The following is an 18226-nucleotide window of genomic DNA, read 5'->3' as shown; positions in this document are numbered from 1 at the left end:
ACTTTCCCAAGTTTACCCCCTTGCTATCTTTCAGATTCATGGTTTCTTTTGTTATTGTTACACACACACACACACACACACACACACACACACTCACACACATTCCTAAACACATAAAGACACCCTACTCAGTTTGCATATTTGTATGTGTTTTGGGGCTGACCTTGTGGTATTGGTTAACCAGCTGGTGTGCTTCTCTTCCAATCTCACTGTTCCTCAGTTGCCTGTAGTTCATTGTCTTGACTTGAGGCCTTGTGAGCATCCCCTGTCCACAACATATCCCCTTGTGCCGTCCTTGTTCATGTCTAGACATTCACACTGGTGAGGTTTTATGGGTGTAACTTCCGGTATTCCTAGGAGGCACAGTCTCACAGCAAACTCCTCGGGCTATCACAATCTTTCCGTCCCCATTTCCACAATGATCCCCGAGTCTTAGGTGCAAGAGTTGTATCATGCATGTATCATTTGGGATGGGATTCTACAGTTCTGCATTTTAATCAGTTGAGATTTTCTGTAATGGTCTCCATCTATCGCAAAGAGAAGTTTCCTTGATGAGAGGTGAGAACTGTTGGGAGCAGTGAACTCCCAGATCCTGAATTTCTTGTAAACAACTTGGTTTCCCCTGATCTGAGTGCCCACAGCTGCTCTGAGCATGAGACCTTCAGGAGTTCCTGATGGCAGGAGAGTGGTTTCTGGTGCGTTTGGCTGGGGCATGGCTATCCCTATATAAGCTGCCACTGGACACAATAAAGGGGACGTTCTTGTTTCAAGGATGACCGGTCTCTCTGTCTCTCTGTCTCTGTGAGTCTTTGCGTGTTTCAATCTCCAGCCCCTTGCCCGGTTCACGAACTGTGTGGTAGCGCATAGAGTGCAGACGGGTACCATGTGCCATAGAGAACTACCCTTATCTGTGCGCACAATGATAAATATTTAGGATGTAGTTAGGGATTGTGCTGGTTTAGTAAAGTTAGTAAAATTTAGTCTTGTAGGTTCTTATGGTGGGTTTAATAGAAAATGCCCCCCAAAGGGAGTGGCACTATTAGGAGGCGTGGCTTTGATGGAGTGGGTGTGGTCTTGTTGGAGGAAGTGTGCCACTGTGGGCATGGGCTTTGGTGGGCGTGGGGTTGGAGGTTTCCTATGCTCAAGCTGCTTCCAGTGTCACAACTTCCTGTTACCTGAAAGATGTAAAACTCTCAGCTACCTCTCCAGTACCACGTCTGCCTGCAAGTCACCATGTTCCACCATGATGATAATGGACCAAACCTCTGAAACTATAAGTTGCCACCTCAATGAAATGTTTTTCTTTATAAGAGTCACTGTGGTCAACAGAAATCCTAGCAAAGACAGGTTGGTACCAGCATAGTGAGCTATTGCTGTGACAGACCTGACCATATATTTGGGAGTACTATGGAAGGACTTTGGAACTTTGGGCAAGAAAAGCCATTGAGGCTTGAGACCTCAGTGGGATGTTCTGTGGGAGCTTGGAAGATAAGAATGTTGAGAGGCAGGCAGAAGACGGAGGTCTGGCTTGTGAAATTTCAGAGGGAAGCTTAAAGACTCTATTTTGTGGTTCTGGTTATCTGGGCCTGAAGAATCAGCAGTGATTAACAAGATCCCAGAACTACTGAAGTGAAACCTTTATGTCACTGGGACAATTGGTGCTGGTCGGCTGGAGCTAAGAAATGAAGGTGATTAAAAAGAGACCAGCATCACTGAGGTGAAATCTGGGAAGTGTTTCCTGAGGGCACAGAGAAGCTGTGTTCCAGAGGCAGCCATGTTATACCTCATGTCGGCAGCAGGACTTGGTAATATAAAAGTGGTTCTGGTTTTGAAGACATGAAGGGGGCATGGAAAGCAGCTAAGGCTTGGCACTGGGAGAAGCCAGCAGAGACCATTGGCAAAGGTGCAGACCCAGTGTCAGTTGAAGGCCCAGGACTGAAAGGATCAGGCAAAGAAGTCGAGGCTTATCACCATGAAGAGAGCCTATGCGAGGCTATTGGGCAAGGTGCAACCCAGCTGCAGCAAGGGACTCCAGAATTTTGGAGTTGCCAGTACCATGGGAAGACTACCAAGGACAGCATCAGCAGTGGAGTAGAGCTGGCTGGAGCTTAGAAGACAAGCTGTGTGTGCTACAGAGGGCAGAGCTGGAGAAGTGACCCAAGACCTTTGCAGGGAGATCGTGAGTGAATCCCAGACCACTGGACACTGAGTTATTTACGCTGTTGGAGTTTGTTTCTGCTTGGTTCAGATCGTGACAGTGCCCTGGCTCTTCCATCTTAAGGAGGCGTTTAACTTAATTTTGATTTTTAAAGGAGCCCACTTGAACTTTTAAAGGAGACTGGATATTTTAAAGAGACTCAGATTTCAAAGTGTTTGAATTTGTAAACACTGCGGGACTTTTAAAATTATTTACAATCTTCATATGAGATCTTGGGGGATGAATGAGAAAGGAAGGGTTGTGACTTCATAGTAATGCACTTATGTGTCAAGGTGAGAAGGGGTCAGTGGTACTGGCTGGTTTTGTGTCTTAACATGAACTAAGATTGAGTCATCCGAGGTAGGAGCGTCAGTCGAGAAAACGCATCAGTGAGACCCAGCTGTAAGGTGTTCTCCCATTAATGATGAGTGGGGGCCATTTAATGATCAGTGGTGCCATCCCTGGGCTGCTGGTCCTGTGTTTTATGAAAGGGTGGACTGCGCAAGCTAGGGGAAACAAGCCAGTAGGCAGCTCTCCTCCTGCCTCCAGGTTCCATTCCTGCTTGAGTTCCTGTTCTGACTTCCTCCAGTGATGGAAGCCTCCTCCCCAACTTGCTTTCTGGTCAATGGCGTTTTGTTTTTGCTGCTGCCATAGAAACCCTAAGACAGTTCTCCAAAATCCAAGAGCGCACAGGGCAGAGCAGGATCTGACCTGAAAAGCTCCTCCCTGAGGACCTGAGGACTAATTCCCATGGTACCAAAAGGCACTATGCAAGCTTCCAAAGAAGGAAAGTGACCAGGAGTCCTACCAGTGTGACACCAATGACCTACAATAATGACCAGCAAGGCACAATAACCATAAATCTCCAATAATAGCACACATGCCTTCATGGTAATCAACAGTTCTGGGGACTTAAAGCCCTCTCAAAAAGAGGGAAATCGTGCCTGGTACTGGGCATCTTACACAAAACTCTATAATCCATGTTGAGTTAGACGATATGAGGTAGGGGTCAAATTTATTCTTTTATGCAGGGATATCCAGTCAATAAAAACAATTTCTCCTCCGCTGAATGAGCCCACCATCCTTGTCTCTGACTGTATCTTTATGGCAGAACTTCCTAACTTTTGCTTTAATTTGCGGTGAACTGGGTAGGTCTTTGTTGCATTAACTTTTCCTGGGGAGACAAGAACAGACATCTACTCTGCTTAGATAAGACATCAGAGACGGACCATAGGAACGATTCTACCCAAGTGTAGCTTAGAGAGCCAATCAGTTTATCATACTTACTTGCAGGAGCATGGGCATAGAGTGACTTACGAGTGTTCCCAAGCAGCTGTATCAAGAGAAAACCTTCCTCCAGGATGTATGACAACTTCTCCACAGCTGCATTGATGGAGCCCTTCTGCCCGTGTGTTCATTGTCTACTTCCTATATGTGGTTCCTGAGATCATGTGCAGCCGTGGCAGAGTTACATGGGGGAGGGGAGTGTAGGCATGAGTGCCCAGAAGCTCAGGTCAGAGTCCAGTGACCCACCCCACCCCTCTTTCTGGGGAAATGCCAAGAGGCCCCATCTGAGGGTTGCTTGTGTGCTGCTCTGATCAAAATGGCAACAAATGGATGTGAATTCAAGGACAGCCTTCTACAAACAACCTTCTATCTTATTGGAGGACAAAGCATATATTTTGTTCATTTAAAATGGCAAACATATATACGAAAAGCTCTACAACAGTTCCTGACAGTAACCATGCATGTCTTTCTTTCTTTGGTATCTCCAAGGGATCATTTGGTGTGGTCCTTGGCACATAGTAGTTAGAAATATTGTTTGCTATATGTGAGCATAAGTATGCACCCCTAAGAGGGTGTGGATCTCCCAGCTCCAATTGCATAGGAGACACAGGGAAATTTTTAGGGATCCTCAAACTAAAGGTCTGGAAATACTAGACTAACCCCAAGAGCCAAGCTGCTGTCAGGGAGGGGCCTCCAAATTATTCCTCCTTCCTGAAGGCCAATGTCTTCTACTCAAAGTGAGCCCTAACACTTAGGACAACTCAGAGTTCCGAATACTATCACCCCGTTTCAATTTTCAGCTATCCAAGCATCCACTTGTTTAACGGCTTGCCCAGCAACAGTGCTTTTAACATGTGGATATGACCTCAATTTCTTAATACTGAATTTTGTTCTTATCTGCATAAAACCAGAAATACTGTTCTCAGGCGGCAACAGTCACAACTGCAGAGGCAAAGCAACGGCGCCGGCATTTCTGCCTCCGCTGACCCCTCTCTCCCTTTCTTTTTCTAGCATGCTGCACGTTGGGAACTCTCACAAGTTCTCAGTAAGAGAGCAGGAGACTGCCAGTAAAGGCCTGTTCATCCCACGCAGCCCTCTCCTACGGGTTCCGGTATCTTTCTGTGACATTCCAGAATCTGCCCTCCGTGTGAAATTACGCATGCGCACCGACAGAGCCTTAGATGTGTGTTATAGGTGCACACAACGACTTTTGTTACTCTGCTCTTTCCAGCTTTGGAGCAGTGGTCACGGGGTAGGCCCCACAGTTAAGTGCTTCAAATTACAGCCTCTGACTTCAGAGCCAGCTCCCCCACTACTTGGCTAAATTACCTCTCTACAAATGATCGGGTATGGGACTCCATAAACACATTTTCTTTCTGGACTTCTAGGGATGGTGGCCTTCTCCTAACCCTCAATTAGCTGGAATACGAGGAGACTATATTCACTTATTTATGTATTTGTTTTTTACTCTGCCAGAGACACGCCTCACCCATGCTGGCGAAATGTTCTACCTCCCGGCCAATCTCGAGTCCTAAGTGGAAGTGTACAGATGCTCTCCTGGATTCCCACACCCTCAGTTTCCCTCCTTCCCACCATCCCCCATACAGTACACTCGTTACAGCCGATAAACTTACTCAGACACAAGGCACGTCTTTGTCACCCACAAAGACCATAGTGTGCACGGAGGCTCAACCTTGCTGTGGTACACTCTGTGCCTCCAGACTGATCTATAATGACATGTATCATAGAGTAGCGGCAGAATGATCAGGAGTTCGAGGACAACTTAAGCCACGTGTCCCGGGGCGGGCGGGGAGGGGGGAGACAGACAGACAGACACACACACACACACACACACACACACACACACACACACACACACAGAACTCCAGAGTCTAGACTCAACTCTAGGTGGTGCGCCTCAAGTGAAGTTCAGCCTCTCCCAGCTGGCGCATCTCTCCTGGCTGGCCTAGGAACCGGTTCCACCCCCTTTTGTTTAAGTGTCAAGCGAATGGGTTTCCTGTTGACTCCGGGATATTGTGAAAGGGCAGGAAGAGGCCAGGCCTCTTCGTCTCTCTCTTTCCTCGCCAACCCCTTTATTTATTTTGTGCACGTCTGTTTGGGTTCTGGGGGTGTTTCCAGCTTGTGCTGCTGGAGGGCGGCCTCAGCAGCCGGTAACCCCTCCCCAAGGAGGCGAGGCCGGCCGGGAGCCCGCCCGATCCCAGGCTGGACCTTCGCGGGGCGGGGAAGGGGACAGGACGGGAAGCGAGCGGCGAGAGCCAGCCGAGGAGCTGCAGGCCGCCTGTGCGTGCCCAGGAGGCGGGGAGCTCGGCCGGGTCCGCGCCCCAGCTCCGCGCGCGCTGCAGGTGGAACCCTCCTTCCCCGCCAAGCGCGCTGGCGAGGGGCACTGGCTGCCCGCAGCTCGCCCGCCGTCCCCGGGCTGCGCGGTGGCGCCTCGCCCATGGCTGAGGGCCGGCGGCGGGAGGACGAGGAGGAAGAACTGCGGGAGCGCCGCGAGCTTGGGGGCCCGCGCCGTGCCCGGGGCCGCGCGCTCCCGGGCCATTCGGCTGCAGGTGAGACGCGTGGGGCGCGGGGTCCAAGGCCACACGGGGGTGGGGAGCGCCTAGGAACGGGCTCTCCGTGGCCACTCACTCACTCACGCCCTGCCCCGCGCGGCCGCAGTTCTCGCTGCAGCCTGGAGGGACTGACACCTTTAACTCGTGGAGGCGAGAGGGCGGGACGGTGGCCATTCCATCCTTAGTCTCTTTTTGGGGGCTGAGCCCGAGGTAATTCGGTTTGGTCTCTTGACCTGCTAGTGGCCTTGGAGCTGAAACTCCAAAATTTCCGTGCAAACCAAATCCAAGGCTGCCGGTTTGGAACTTGTGGCTGGGTGATTACTTATCTGTGGGTGAGTCAGAGGCCATAGAGAGCTCCCAACGTCTGGTTCTCCAGGTGGACAACGACCTCTCCCTAAGGTTTGGCCTGCGCCACCTCAACCTGGTCAGACCACGTGCCCATACTGAGTCAAGTCTTGTTTCGGCGCAGGTGAACTTTGGACCTCTGGGCCTTTCCTTCCCTCCCTCCCCCACGGCACCAATTTTCTGTTTGAGAGTAATTTGTTGAAACTGTCCTCCCCGTGGTAAAAGGGAGTGTCCTTGTAGTATCGGAGAATGGAGTTTATTTAGACTGGGGATCATTTGGGGCCTGTAGTAACCTTTATGATCTTGTTTCGGGGCACACAAATGCTGCACGAATCAAGTAACTTGGTGCGTTAAGTGTAAGATTAAATGTAGACCCTTCGCTTTTCCTGGGGGTGTTTTTTTTAAAAATCTAACATAACGGGGAGGAAATTATTGGGGCTTTGGTTCCAGCGGGCTAACCACAGTTATCTGCAACTGGAGGGAAGAATTAACCTGGAGGATGATACGGAGAGGTGAAGGATTTGGGGAGATTCAGGTGAAATCCGTCACCAGGCCTGAGGCTCCTTAGGAAGTGAACATGGAGGAGCTTTTCTATGTGACCACCGGGAGAAAGTTGGGTCTGTGAAAATGGAGGGCCAAAAATGGGATACAGGGGGGAAAGGAGAGTTGATCAGAACAAGATACTCTGGGGAGAAATCCTGGGACCTTAAAAAATAACTTCCTATGTCCCTTGCTGGACTTTTTATCCCCCCAGACACTTGACTGTCACCTCGAACACCAACTGATAATAACTGGTCGTTTCGTTCGGTGTAACCCTCAGTGAAATAACACGATTGTCGAGTAAACGATCCGAGAATACAACACGAAAAGTTCGCAAAGATGAGCCTTCATTGCTGACAGGGTTTAAGTGTGGGCTGTTCTGGATTCCTGGCACCTTTCCGCCAAACGCTTCCCTCTTAGGAAGCACTACACTGTGGAAAGCCGTGCTGGAATTTAAACTAGATATGACCCAGATATATGTTCAGTATTTCCTCAGTGTTGTGGCTCCCTCCCCAGCGCCCCAAGACCGGTACAAATGGCATTTGGGTAGCTTTTTACTAGTTCCATAATGTGTGAAGGCTGCCGGGGCATAGTTAGGTTCTGTGATAACAGTTTGCCAGGACATGGTGGTATGAGGTTTCTGAATCTAGAAATAGGTGTTTTCAGTTTTTGTATCTTTAATATGACTTTTCTTCACAAAGGGGTAGGGGACAGCGATTCCACAAGTGGGGTAAGAGGGTCAAACTCACAGTTTTAGGTTTTATTGTCTTGGGGATAAATTATTTAATAGTTGGCATGTTTTATAGGTGGTGCTTCTCCTGCCAAATTTATTACCATGTTTTCAAACACTTTTTGCATTCCTTACCAAGCTTGGGCATTAAGTCTGATACTTGACTGGTGCCCCCTTTCCAAGTGAGCGTGTGAACTCATTCTGAGGCCTAGCGTCCCTGTGTTTCTTCCTGACAGTAGTTCATTCTGCTGGTTCTCAGGGTTTCTTCCTCCTTCGGTCACGTTCAGACTTCCCCCTCTCAAGATTCCTCCCTCTCTTTAATCTCCTTTAACCTGCTGCGTGCCACAGCCCTGGGACCTGTAGACTTGAAACACCCAGTGAGCTCTCTCTCCTGCTGCTAACTTATGTGTGGTTGTATAAATGTGTCTAGTTTTGCAGTATACTTACAGTGAATTATGAAGCGAAGACTCTTCTAACTTATGCAAGAGTAAGAAAAAGAATATCAGTTCCTTAGGATTACACTTCTATCCCTCCCAGACATTGCCCCTTCTCTCTGTATAGTTAACCATTAAAACCTTTATCCGTGTGTGTTCGTGTACGTGTGTGTGTGTATATGTGTGTATGTGTATGTGAATGTGTGTGTATGTTTCTAGGGACTGAATCCAGGCTGTTGTGTGTATTAGACAAGTCCTCTACCACTTGCTATTAAAAAAAAAAATTGAAACTTTTTCCTATTTTGTCTTTAAAATTTTACCATACACATCCTATACAATATTAAGTTTATAACTTGGCTTAGACAGAATCACTCTGAATGTAGTTTTCCCACGGTCATGCTATGTAACCCATTCTCTCCTCAAAGTCATGCTTTTTAAAAATGCCATACTTTTTGTTTTTGTTTCTTGGATGGCAGGTGTAGGGTATCCTTAGTAAAAAGCTGTGATTTTAGTAATTGTTTCATCTTACACATAGAAAGTTAATTGATTTAATTCTTATTTCATAAACAATATCCCAGTTTTCTCAGGTTTTTTTGTATATTTGTTTGTGGGGCTAGGAGGACATGCTAGCTAGAGACTGACACTAGGGCCTTACCACTGCTAACATGGGTCTTACCAGCCCTATTTTTTAAAATTTAAGATACTTTTTAAAGTTCCAAAATATTGCCTGAGGCACCAAATGGACTATTTCCTCATCTTTTGATCGTTATTATTATTACTCTTCTATTCCCCACACATTACTTCCTTGTGATTTCAGTTTTCCCTAGTGATGAAGAGACCACACAGAAAACGTTATAACATAGCAGGGTGAGAAAGGGGAGATTGAAAGAGAGAGGGAGAAAACAAAAGGATAAAGGGAAGGAGGAAGAAGAAAAAGCCAATTGAAATTTTGCAGAATTGGAGAAGTTACCTAGTTGACATTAATTTATGAGCGAATGAGCGCAGAGAGGATTGTCATGCACCAAATCTTGTGGACGCTTGTGGATGCTCGTGGACACTTGTGGATGCTTGTGGACACTTGTGGATGCTCGTGGACGCTCGTGGATGCTCGTGGACGGTTGTGGACGCTCATGGACGCTTGTGGGTACTTGTGGACGCCTGTGGATACTTGTGGACACTTGTGGACACTCGTGGATGCTCGTGGACACTTGTGGATGCTCATGGACGCTCGTGGATGCTCGTGGATGGTTGTGGACGCTCATGGACGCTTGTGGACGCTTGTGGGTACTTGTGGACGCCTGTGGATACTTATGGACACTTGTGGACACTCGTGGATACTTGTGGACGCTTGTGGACACTTGTGGACTTTGTGCTGTTCTGAACCATGTGGAATATTCCCTGTTGACGGTGTGATACAAAATCCTTAATTGCCCCTCTTGACAGCTTTAATATAAAAGCCAGGCATGTTTTAATTCTTTGGGGCATCTTACTGACCCATTAAACGTCAGTCTCTAGTAGGGAAGACTATCGTGGGTATGTCAATCAAGTGATTCTCAAACTTTTTGCCTTATAGAGGTTGAACAGTCGCAGAGTGCTGGCTGCCCTCTCAGGTCCCTGGTGTCCACTGGTTTGGGGAATAAAGTCTGAAAATATTCTTTTTTCAAAGAAAGAATATCATTTGGCAGGGGACAATTTGCTGGAGCCATTCTCTCCTTCCATGAGGGTCTCAGGGATCAAACTCAGGCAAGCAGTTACCTTTATTCCCTGGGCCATCTCACAGGCCCTGATCAGAGAGTGTTCTTAAGGTGCTCCCAGACGTTTTGATGCTTCCGGTTCCTTCAGAAGGGTGCTTTTGAACTGAGCAGTTGAGAAACAGGCAAACACAGAGAGCTCCACAGACAGCACATACGCTTATTTTTCATTCTGGGGTTCTTGGCAGCTTAAAGGGTTCCATGGTCGATTTATGTGAGTCGGCCTAGACAGTCAATGGCATTCTGTGTTCTTGACTTTTCTTTCCCACCATGGGCCAGCAGTTCTTCATCTATCTGCACAGCAAAGTCTGGTGTGTTGGCGTTGCCACGTCACGTGGTGACCGCTGGTGAAGTGGGACTACTTGGAGGGCGTGGGAAGTAAAAGCTGGGGTCACTGGTTCTTTCCAGGTTTCCTGCGACTGCCTTAGCTTTTAAAATGGAATGGAAACTTGGAAGTGTTAGGTGCATCAGGATGTAGAGTTACCCTCAGCCCAAGCCAAAGTTAGACTTCTTCTGACCTTGGAGGAAGAGGGAGGAAAAGGAAGGATGAAGATTCCTGATGAGACCTTACTTACACCAGAGTGAGAACCTGTTTCTTTCAGTCAACGTTGGAAAACTGATGTCACAGGTTAATGTAGGTTTTTATTGCCCTTTAAGAATGGGCTCTTGGGGGCTGGAGAGATGGCTCAGTGGTTAAGAGCACTGCCTGCTCTTCCAAAGGTCCTGAGTTCGATTCCCAGCAATCACATGGTGGCTCGTAACCATCTGTAATGAGATCTGGTGTGGTGATGTGTGGTGCAGGCTCTGGTTGGTGTGGTGATTGCGGTACAGGCTCTGGTTGGTGTGGTGATTGCGGTGCAGGCTCCGGTTGGTGTGGAGATTGCGGTACAGGCTCTGGTTGGTGTGGTGATTGCGGTACAGGCTCCGGTTGGTGTGGAGATTGCGGTACAGGCTCTGGTTGGTGTGGAGATTGCGGTACAGGCTCCGGTTGGTGTGGAGATTAGTGGTGCAGGCTCCGGTTGGTGTGGTGATTGCGGTACAGGCTCCGGTTGGTGTGGTGATTGCGGTACAGGCTCCGGTTGGTGTGGAGTTGAGTGGTGCAGGCTCCGGTTGGTGTGGTGGTGTGGTTGACTGTGTGTGACACATGCTCAGAACTGGGGCTGCAGTGAAGCCAGAGCTGCAACACTGTCCAGAAATGTCAGAAACCCTGGCGTGTCCTGCACATTTGATTCTGAATTTATCTTTGGCCCTTGCACATTCAGAAACATTTTACTAGTCCTATTTTAATTAATTTATTTTTTTTCAAATACACGTTCAATATTGTGACCCCATATGCAGGGTGGCGGTTCACACTTTAAGAAGCTGTGGTAAATGCATTGTGTTTTTGTCCATTCTTTTATTACTTGTTGGGGGTTTTTCTTCTTTGTCCTTTTTCTCAACTAAGGTATCTAAAGCTTTGTGAGTGGTTATATTCACTGTAAATATTTACTACTCTGAAGCTTTTCTTCTCATTTGTTATTCTCTTTGTGGCCTCTTGGATGTCAACATTTCTCAGTGTAGGTGACTCTGCAAATTCTTCCTTTATAATTGTGTCCTCTTCCTCTTCCTGGTAAATAAATGCTATCCCTACAATAAATCATGAGAGTATTTTTCTCTGTAGTGTTTTGTTATGATATTCCTAGAACACAGCTAGACTTGTAAATATTTATAGTTATTAGTGTTTATGTCTGCTTTTCGTTATTGCTAAAGTATCTGATACTTAGTTCAATCCAAATTTCTGTTCCAGTTGGGGATTAGTTGTGGATTTTTTGTTTTGTTTTTGTTTGGCTTGGTTTTCTCTGTGTAACAGCTCTACCTGTTCTGGATCTCACTTTATAGACCAGGTTGACCTTGAACTCACAGAGATCTGCCTGTCTCTGCTTCCCAAGTGCAGGGATAAAGGCGTGTACCACCACTGGCTGGCTGGCTGTGGGGTTTTTATTAGCAGAAGAAGCAACAGGCAGTGTCAGCACTTAATAATCAGATACGTTTGCTGTGCAACATACACTTGAAATCCCTTAGTCCTACCAGATTCTCAAAGTCTGAGGCTGCTTCATCATCTCGGCATTCTGTTGGCCATCAGATAATAATAATGATGGTTACCTGGGGGGTGGGGGAAGTAGGAGAGGGTCTGGAGTTCTAGACCGGGGTAAACCATCACGTGACGGCTGGGAATAAAACCCAAATCCTCTGCAAGAGCTACAAGTGCTCTTAACTACTCTCCGGCCCCTGTGCAGATTATTTTAACATAGTAAATAGTAATGTTTAGTTTTCATTATTGTCAAAAGTTTGTTCTTGTAACTTAATTTCAACAAAGGAGAAGTTGACAGTTTCCTCCTTCCTTCTCTCTTCAGTCCTGGAGATCACACACACAGACACACACATACAAACACAGATACACACATACACAGACACACACATACAAACACAGATACACACATACACAGACACACACATACAAACACAGATACACACACACACAGACACACATACACAGACACACACAGAGAGAGAGACACAGACACACAGAGAGAGACACACACAGATACACACATACACACATAGTCACACACGTACAGAAACACACACAGACACACACGGACACACGCACACAGACACACACACAGACACACACCACCTCACACTTCATTTGCTTTCTTTCTATTCCTCTTCTTCTTCTTTCAGATTTATTTCTAAGTTAAAAGACTCAACAATTTTATTTTCACATTTCACAATACCCATGAAAACCAAACTTTTATCCCACTCCCCCCTTTAATACACATTTTTAATCGTGTGTATATAAGTATTTACAATCGTGTGTATATAAGTATTTACCTTTGTGTGTGTGCACGGTGCACACCCCTGGTGCCTGCAGAGGCCAGACATGAGTATTGGGTCTCCTGGACCTGGAGTTACAGACTATTGTAAGCCCCTGTGTGGGTGTGGGGAACTGAACCGGGATCTTTTGCAAGAGCAGCAAGTCTTTTACAAACACTTAAACAAAAATAGCAAAAGGCCGACATAAAATAAACACTAATAACTTTGTAAATATTTACATGTCTCGCAGTGTTCTAGGGGTATCATAAGAGAGCATTGCAGAGAAAATACTCTCATGACCTTCAGGGATAGCATAAAGAGCACGGGGTCTGGCTTTGCAGCCCACACTGGCCTGAGATTCTTCTCCTACGTCAGCCGCTACTAAAGTGCTGGCATCACAAGTGTGCCAGCCCTGTAATCATGTCTCCTTGGCGCAACCTATTTCTGACTAGGGTGTGTCCGTCCCTTCTTCTTTGACCCCTGGACTTCTGTAATTTTATCAGCTTATCACTTCTGGGGAGAGCATCAGTATTCCGTTTCCAATTAAAGTTTCACCTTTGTGTCTGACCCCATCTCCTTTAGCTTCGTAGCCTGTAGCAGCCAACATCATCTTTCTGGCCCTTAAATTTGCCTTAAGATTTTGTGTTGTGGGTCGAGGAATAGCGCTGGGGTGAGCCTCCGTGCTTTACGCCTGCTGAGCTCTGCCTCTGGCCCAGACAACTCATCTTCCCTTAATTTTGACTCACTGTCCTAATTGTGTTGTAGGATCCCCCTGCCGTGTTGCGTTTGCTTGTCTTGTCTCTTTAGGCTTCTTGTGGCCATGGCAGTCCTTGGGTTTTTCTTGTTTTCGATGCCCTTGGTGTTTCTCTACTGGGATTTGTCTGATTTGTTTCAGAGTTCGAGAAGCCACTTCTTTATTATTTGCTGTGTGAGAAAGAGCAGTTGTGGGTGTACCGCGATGGGATTGTTCTCACTTCCCCCCTCGTTTCTGCTGCTGTGCTGTGCACCAGGGTAGCTTGCTGAGGAGCTTCTGGGTAATCCTGCCTCTTCTTTCTGTCTTTTGGAGTGCTAGGATTATATTATGCTATACATGCGTGCTCTCTCATCTGGGTTTTTGCATGGTTCTGAGCATCAAACTCAGGTCCTTGCCTTTTAAGCCATCTCTATGCCCCTCCTCCCCCCGCCCATCGTTTTTTCTAAAGATTAGACCAGCGCTATGAAGATTAGATGTGAAATGCCATTTTTATTTGATATCAGGGTTGTATACCATTCTTGTTCCTTATTTTTGTTGCTCACTTGGGTCACTGGCGTTGATAGTGACTTGGTTTCTATACTTCAGCTTTACTTCCTGTGACTTCTGCACTGTATGAAATGAAGGAAGTCATTGTGCAAGCCACACCAACAGGGTAAAAGGTGGGGGGGGGGGTATTCAGCATGAAAGACCCATTTTGAAGTTTTTGTAAGTGTCATGTGTTTCAGGCTGGGCTCAACCTTGTTGTATAACCAAGAATGGCCTTGAACTTGTGATTTTTCTGCCAACATCTCTTGAGTGCTGGTTCCTCCATGCTGAGAGGCAAGCATTCTACCAACCAAACAACATTCCCTTTTCCACTCCCTCAGTATCTTCAGCTCTACAGGACAATGGGATTCACTTTGGTCCTGGAGAATCTCAGTTCCTCCCCACCCTACGTCTTTGTATAATTACATTTTATAACTTAAAAGGGAACTATGTGAAAGACACACCTGAGTGAGGTGACCCTGCAGCTAAGACTCATTCACACTAGAGTGTTCTAGCAGCAGGTAGGATGACTAATAGACATTCCTTTCCAATTTGAGAAGTGGAGAGGAAGTCACAGATCAGGAGAGGATTTAGAAAAACGCCGGGTTCCGATGAATCAGATAATTAGTTACTATTTTATTGTCCTCTACGTGCCGGGCAGTATTCTAGTTATTTTATCCATATTTTTCTCATTAGCCCTGGCATGAGTCCTATGAAGCAGGTATGACTCTTTCCTTGATTTTATGGACGAAGGGCCTAAGTCTTGCAGAAGGTAGGTAATCCAGTGAAGGTCACACAGATGGTGACAGACGAGAACCAAGGTACACAAAACACTTGTCTCCCTAGTGCTTGTTCATCACATCATCTTGGTGACTGGAATACCTGTGTTGCCACGTGTGACCGCGTAGTTACCAATGAAGCTGCTTCTAGCCTGCTAATGAGGCGCAAGTAAGTGCTGAGTGGGGTTTCTGAGAGCTTTGTTCTTTAAAGGGTTAACTCATCATCAGAAAGATGGTGGCTCAGCAGTTAAGAGCAGTGACTTCTCTTCCAGGGGCTGTCCTGGAACTCACTCTGTAGACCAGGCTGGCTTCGAACTCAGAGATCAATGTGCCTCTGCCTCCTGAGTGCTGGGATTAAAGCCGTGCACCACTGTGACAGGCTTATATTTGACTTTAAATTGAATGCTTGATGTGAAATGCCTTAATATCATTACAATCAATTTTATCTTCTAACCTATATGCTTTCTTTTTCGTATAAATACTTTATAATGTGGCATATTTCCCGTATTTCTTTCCCAGTAGGAAGTCTGCAGTGCTCCTCCAACCTCAGAGATCTTGCTAACATACAGATCAGGATTTAGTAGGTTTTAAGATTCTGTGTTTTCCCTTCCCTTCCCCTCCCCTCCTCTGCTCTTCCTTGACCTTCCATCTCATCCCTTTCTTCTCCTTTTCCTCTGTGATGGGGTCTTGAACTCCTAGTCCCAACAGCTCCTCTTGTTATATTAGCTTCCTGAGTAGCTGGAACTATAGGCTCCTACCCCTGCGCCCTGCAGAGGAACTCCACATTTCTAACAAGCTCCAGGTGGTCCTGCTGGTGGCTGTTGAAATGGATAAAACAGAAATGCTGCAGGATCCCCCGATCCCCGGCGCTGCAGTGTGAGAAACATTGTAGGTGGCAGGCAGCAGGTCCTGAGAGCAGCCAGTCCCAGGCAGGGACAGCTCAGTTCCCCAAGTGGCTTCAGCAGGCCATGAGGAGAGACAGACAGATGGGGGCACACCAGGAGACCACGCCACAGGTCTGCAAAGACAGCTGGTCCTGGGCAGGGAACCACATGGCCAGGGGCAAGAGAGAGACATGGATAGGCACACCATGCAAAGTGAAGTTGGATATTGATCAAGTGGGTTATAGAAGGGAAGGGGGAGAAGGAGAAGAGGAGAGAGAGAAAGAGGGGGGAGGGGAGAAGTGGGGAGAGGAACTCCCTTGTAGTGGCATTTCATTTTTATTTTAATAGATAAAGTTTACCTGAAGATCAGAGAGTAAAACAGCCCCATGGATCAGCCTTACAGACCAGGAAGTAGTAACACACACCTTTAATCCCAGTAGCCACACTAGGTTGCCATAGAAACTGGGTGGTGCATGCCTTCAATCCCAGTGGTGTATACCTTTAATCCCAGAACTAGAGAGGATTATAAAATGGTAGGAAATGGCTCTCAGACACAGTCTCATTCTGAGATTCCTGGAGGCAGGGTCGCCAGTTTTAGATTGAGGTCGAGGTAAGAGCCAGTGGCTGGCTGTTTTGCTTTTCTGGTCTTCAGGGTGAATCCCAATATCAGTCTCTGAGCTTTTCTTAATTGCACATCACTCCATATTCTTCCTTGCCAGAGTGACTAGAAAAAGTCCATTGTTCAGATACAGCGTTGATCAATGATGACAAGAGGGAGTGAGTGGCTGACACCCTGGGGAGAGGGTGGAAGGAGCCTGGAGTGTTTTACTGTATATTCCTGTACTGTTTGAGTCTCTCCCAGTGAGTGCTTATTATTTTTGAAATTTAAAGAAAGGAAAATAAATTTAAAACACGAAGGGCGAAGATAGGTCAATGGCAGAGTTTCAACTTAGCTGCCAGTGTCCCAGGTTTGCCTTCAATACAGAAACAACAAAGAGAAACATAAGAAGTGATCTCGGGCTGCTTTTGTATACTTGTTCATTTTATGATATTTTTAAAACGTTATTTTTTCCCCTGGGATGAGCTACTGTAAAGATAATAGCAAACGCTGTCCTGTTGATAAAAGAAATGATTGATAAACCGTCGTGCAGACGATTGCACGAAGGGAGCATGTAATTGTGTTTCCACTGAAGCTCATTTTTCAAAATGCTGGCTAATTTATCATTTGTTCATGAGTTTGGTCTTATGTTATCTCCTTGTTTTCGCAAATGCTATAATCATTTGAAAAGCAAATCCTCAAACTGTTGCCTGCTTAACATAATTTAAAAACCCCAAGTATTCTTTGATTTATTTTTTATGTGTATTTTGTCTTTTTCTTGTGACCCAACAGAATCTCTTCTGAGGACTAAACTCAGGAGACATGCATTCTTTTGTTGTTTTTTTTTTTTTTTCGAGACAGGGTTTCTCTGTGTAGCCTTGACTGTCCTGGAACACACTCTATAGACCAGGCTGACCTCAAACTCTGTCTCTGCCTCCTGAGTGCTGGGATTAAAGGCGTGTGCTGCCACCTGGCTGAGACACACATTCTAAATACTTAATCTCAGTGGGCATCGTGGAGCAGACCTTATCCCAGCACCCAAGAGGCAGAAGCAGGCGGATCTCTGAGTTCGAGGCTAGCCTGATCTACAGAGTGAGTTCTAGGGCAGTCAGGCTATATAAAAAGATCCTTTCTCAAAAAGCAGAAACAAAACGAAGCTATACTAAGTTAGATGCTCAACCTCCTATGGCCAGCTGTTCTGGTTAGCATTAATTGTCAATCAGTTGTGCCAGAGTCTAGAATCGTTGGGCTGGAGAGGGAGGGGTAAAGAGTATAAGTTGAGTTTGTCGTTGTCTGGTGGATCTGTGGCCCAGCTGCTGAGGAATGTCTCGATTGCCTTACGATAGTGCCATTGTCAATGAACTAGCCGGGAGCTAGCCCAGCCTTCCTCTAGGGTTTCTGCTTCAGGGTCTTGCTTGAGTTCCTGCCCTGACTTCCCTCAGTGATGGACTGTGACCTGGAAGTGACATCAGGACAGGCTGTTTGGGGTTGTATTTCATCTGTAGGTGCACAGATAGGCCATGCCTTTAATTTTATTTATTTAAAGTCAGGGTTTCTCTGTGTAGCTCTGGCTGTCCTGAAACTCACTACATAGACCAGGCTGGCCTCGAAGTCATAGCAATCCACCTCCTCTGCCTCCACAGTGCTAGGATTAGGCGTGTATAGTCATACCTTTAAAATTTTAGGAACCCAATATATCCCTTGGCTCATGGTCCCTCGCTTCTTCTCTATAGCAACACCTCTGCTTCCCTTCGTTCTACATCACTGTGACATCTCTGTGTCATGGCGTCTGTCTTAGTCAGGGTCTCCGTTGCTATGAAGAGACACCATGACCACAGCAACTCTTATAAAGGAACACATTTAGTTGGGGGGCTCATAGTTTCAGAGGTCCAGTTCATTATGATCATGGTGGGGAGCATGGCAGTGTGCAGGCAGACATGGGGCTGGAGGAATAGCTGAGAGTCCTACATCTT

At 46.6% G+C, this 18226-nt stretch overlaps 1 protein-coding gene across 7 annotated transcripts in view; it reads left to right on the top strand.

Annotated features, from left to right (window-relative positions):
* Nucleotides 1-5726: 5726 nt before the first annotated feature.
* Sh3d19 (SH3 domain containing 19) overlaps nucleotides 5727-18226 on the top strand; it is a 134666-nt gene continuing 122166 nt past the window's right edge. For 4 of the 7 annotated variants that reach the window (XM_041659036.1, XM_041659034.1, XM_041659035.1 and 1 more), the window contains exon 1: nucleotides 5727-6054. In XM_041659036.1, coding sequence (XP_041514970.1) covers nucleotides 5943-6054 — 112 coding nt within the window. In that variant the 5' untranslated portion in view covers nucleotides 5727-5942. The remainder of the gene's footprint in view (nucleotides 6055-18226) is intronic. The other 3 variants (XM_041659041.1, XM_041659039.1, XM_041659037.1) reach the window with 1 other exon arrangement.

The sequence above is a fragment of the Microtus oregoni genome, unplaced genomic scaffold (genome assembly GCF_018167655.1).
Source record: "Microtus oregoni isolate MIOR12 unplaced genomic scaffold, Mior012 000010F_ref0000083, whole genome shotgun sequence".
Lineage (NCBI taxonomy): Eukaryota > Metazoa > Chordata > Mammalia > Rodentia > Cricetidae > Microtus > Microtus oregoni.
This window is presented reverse-complemented; position numbering and strand designations above follow the sequence as displayed.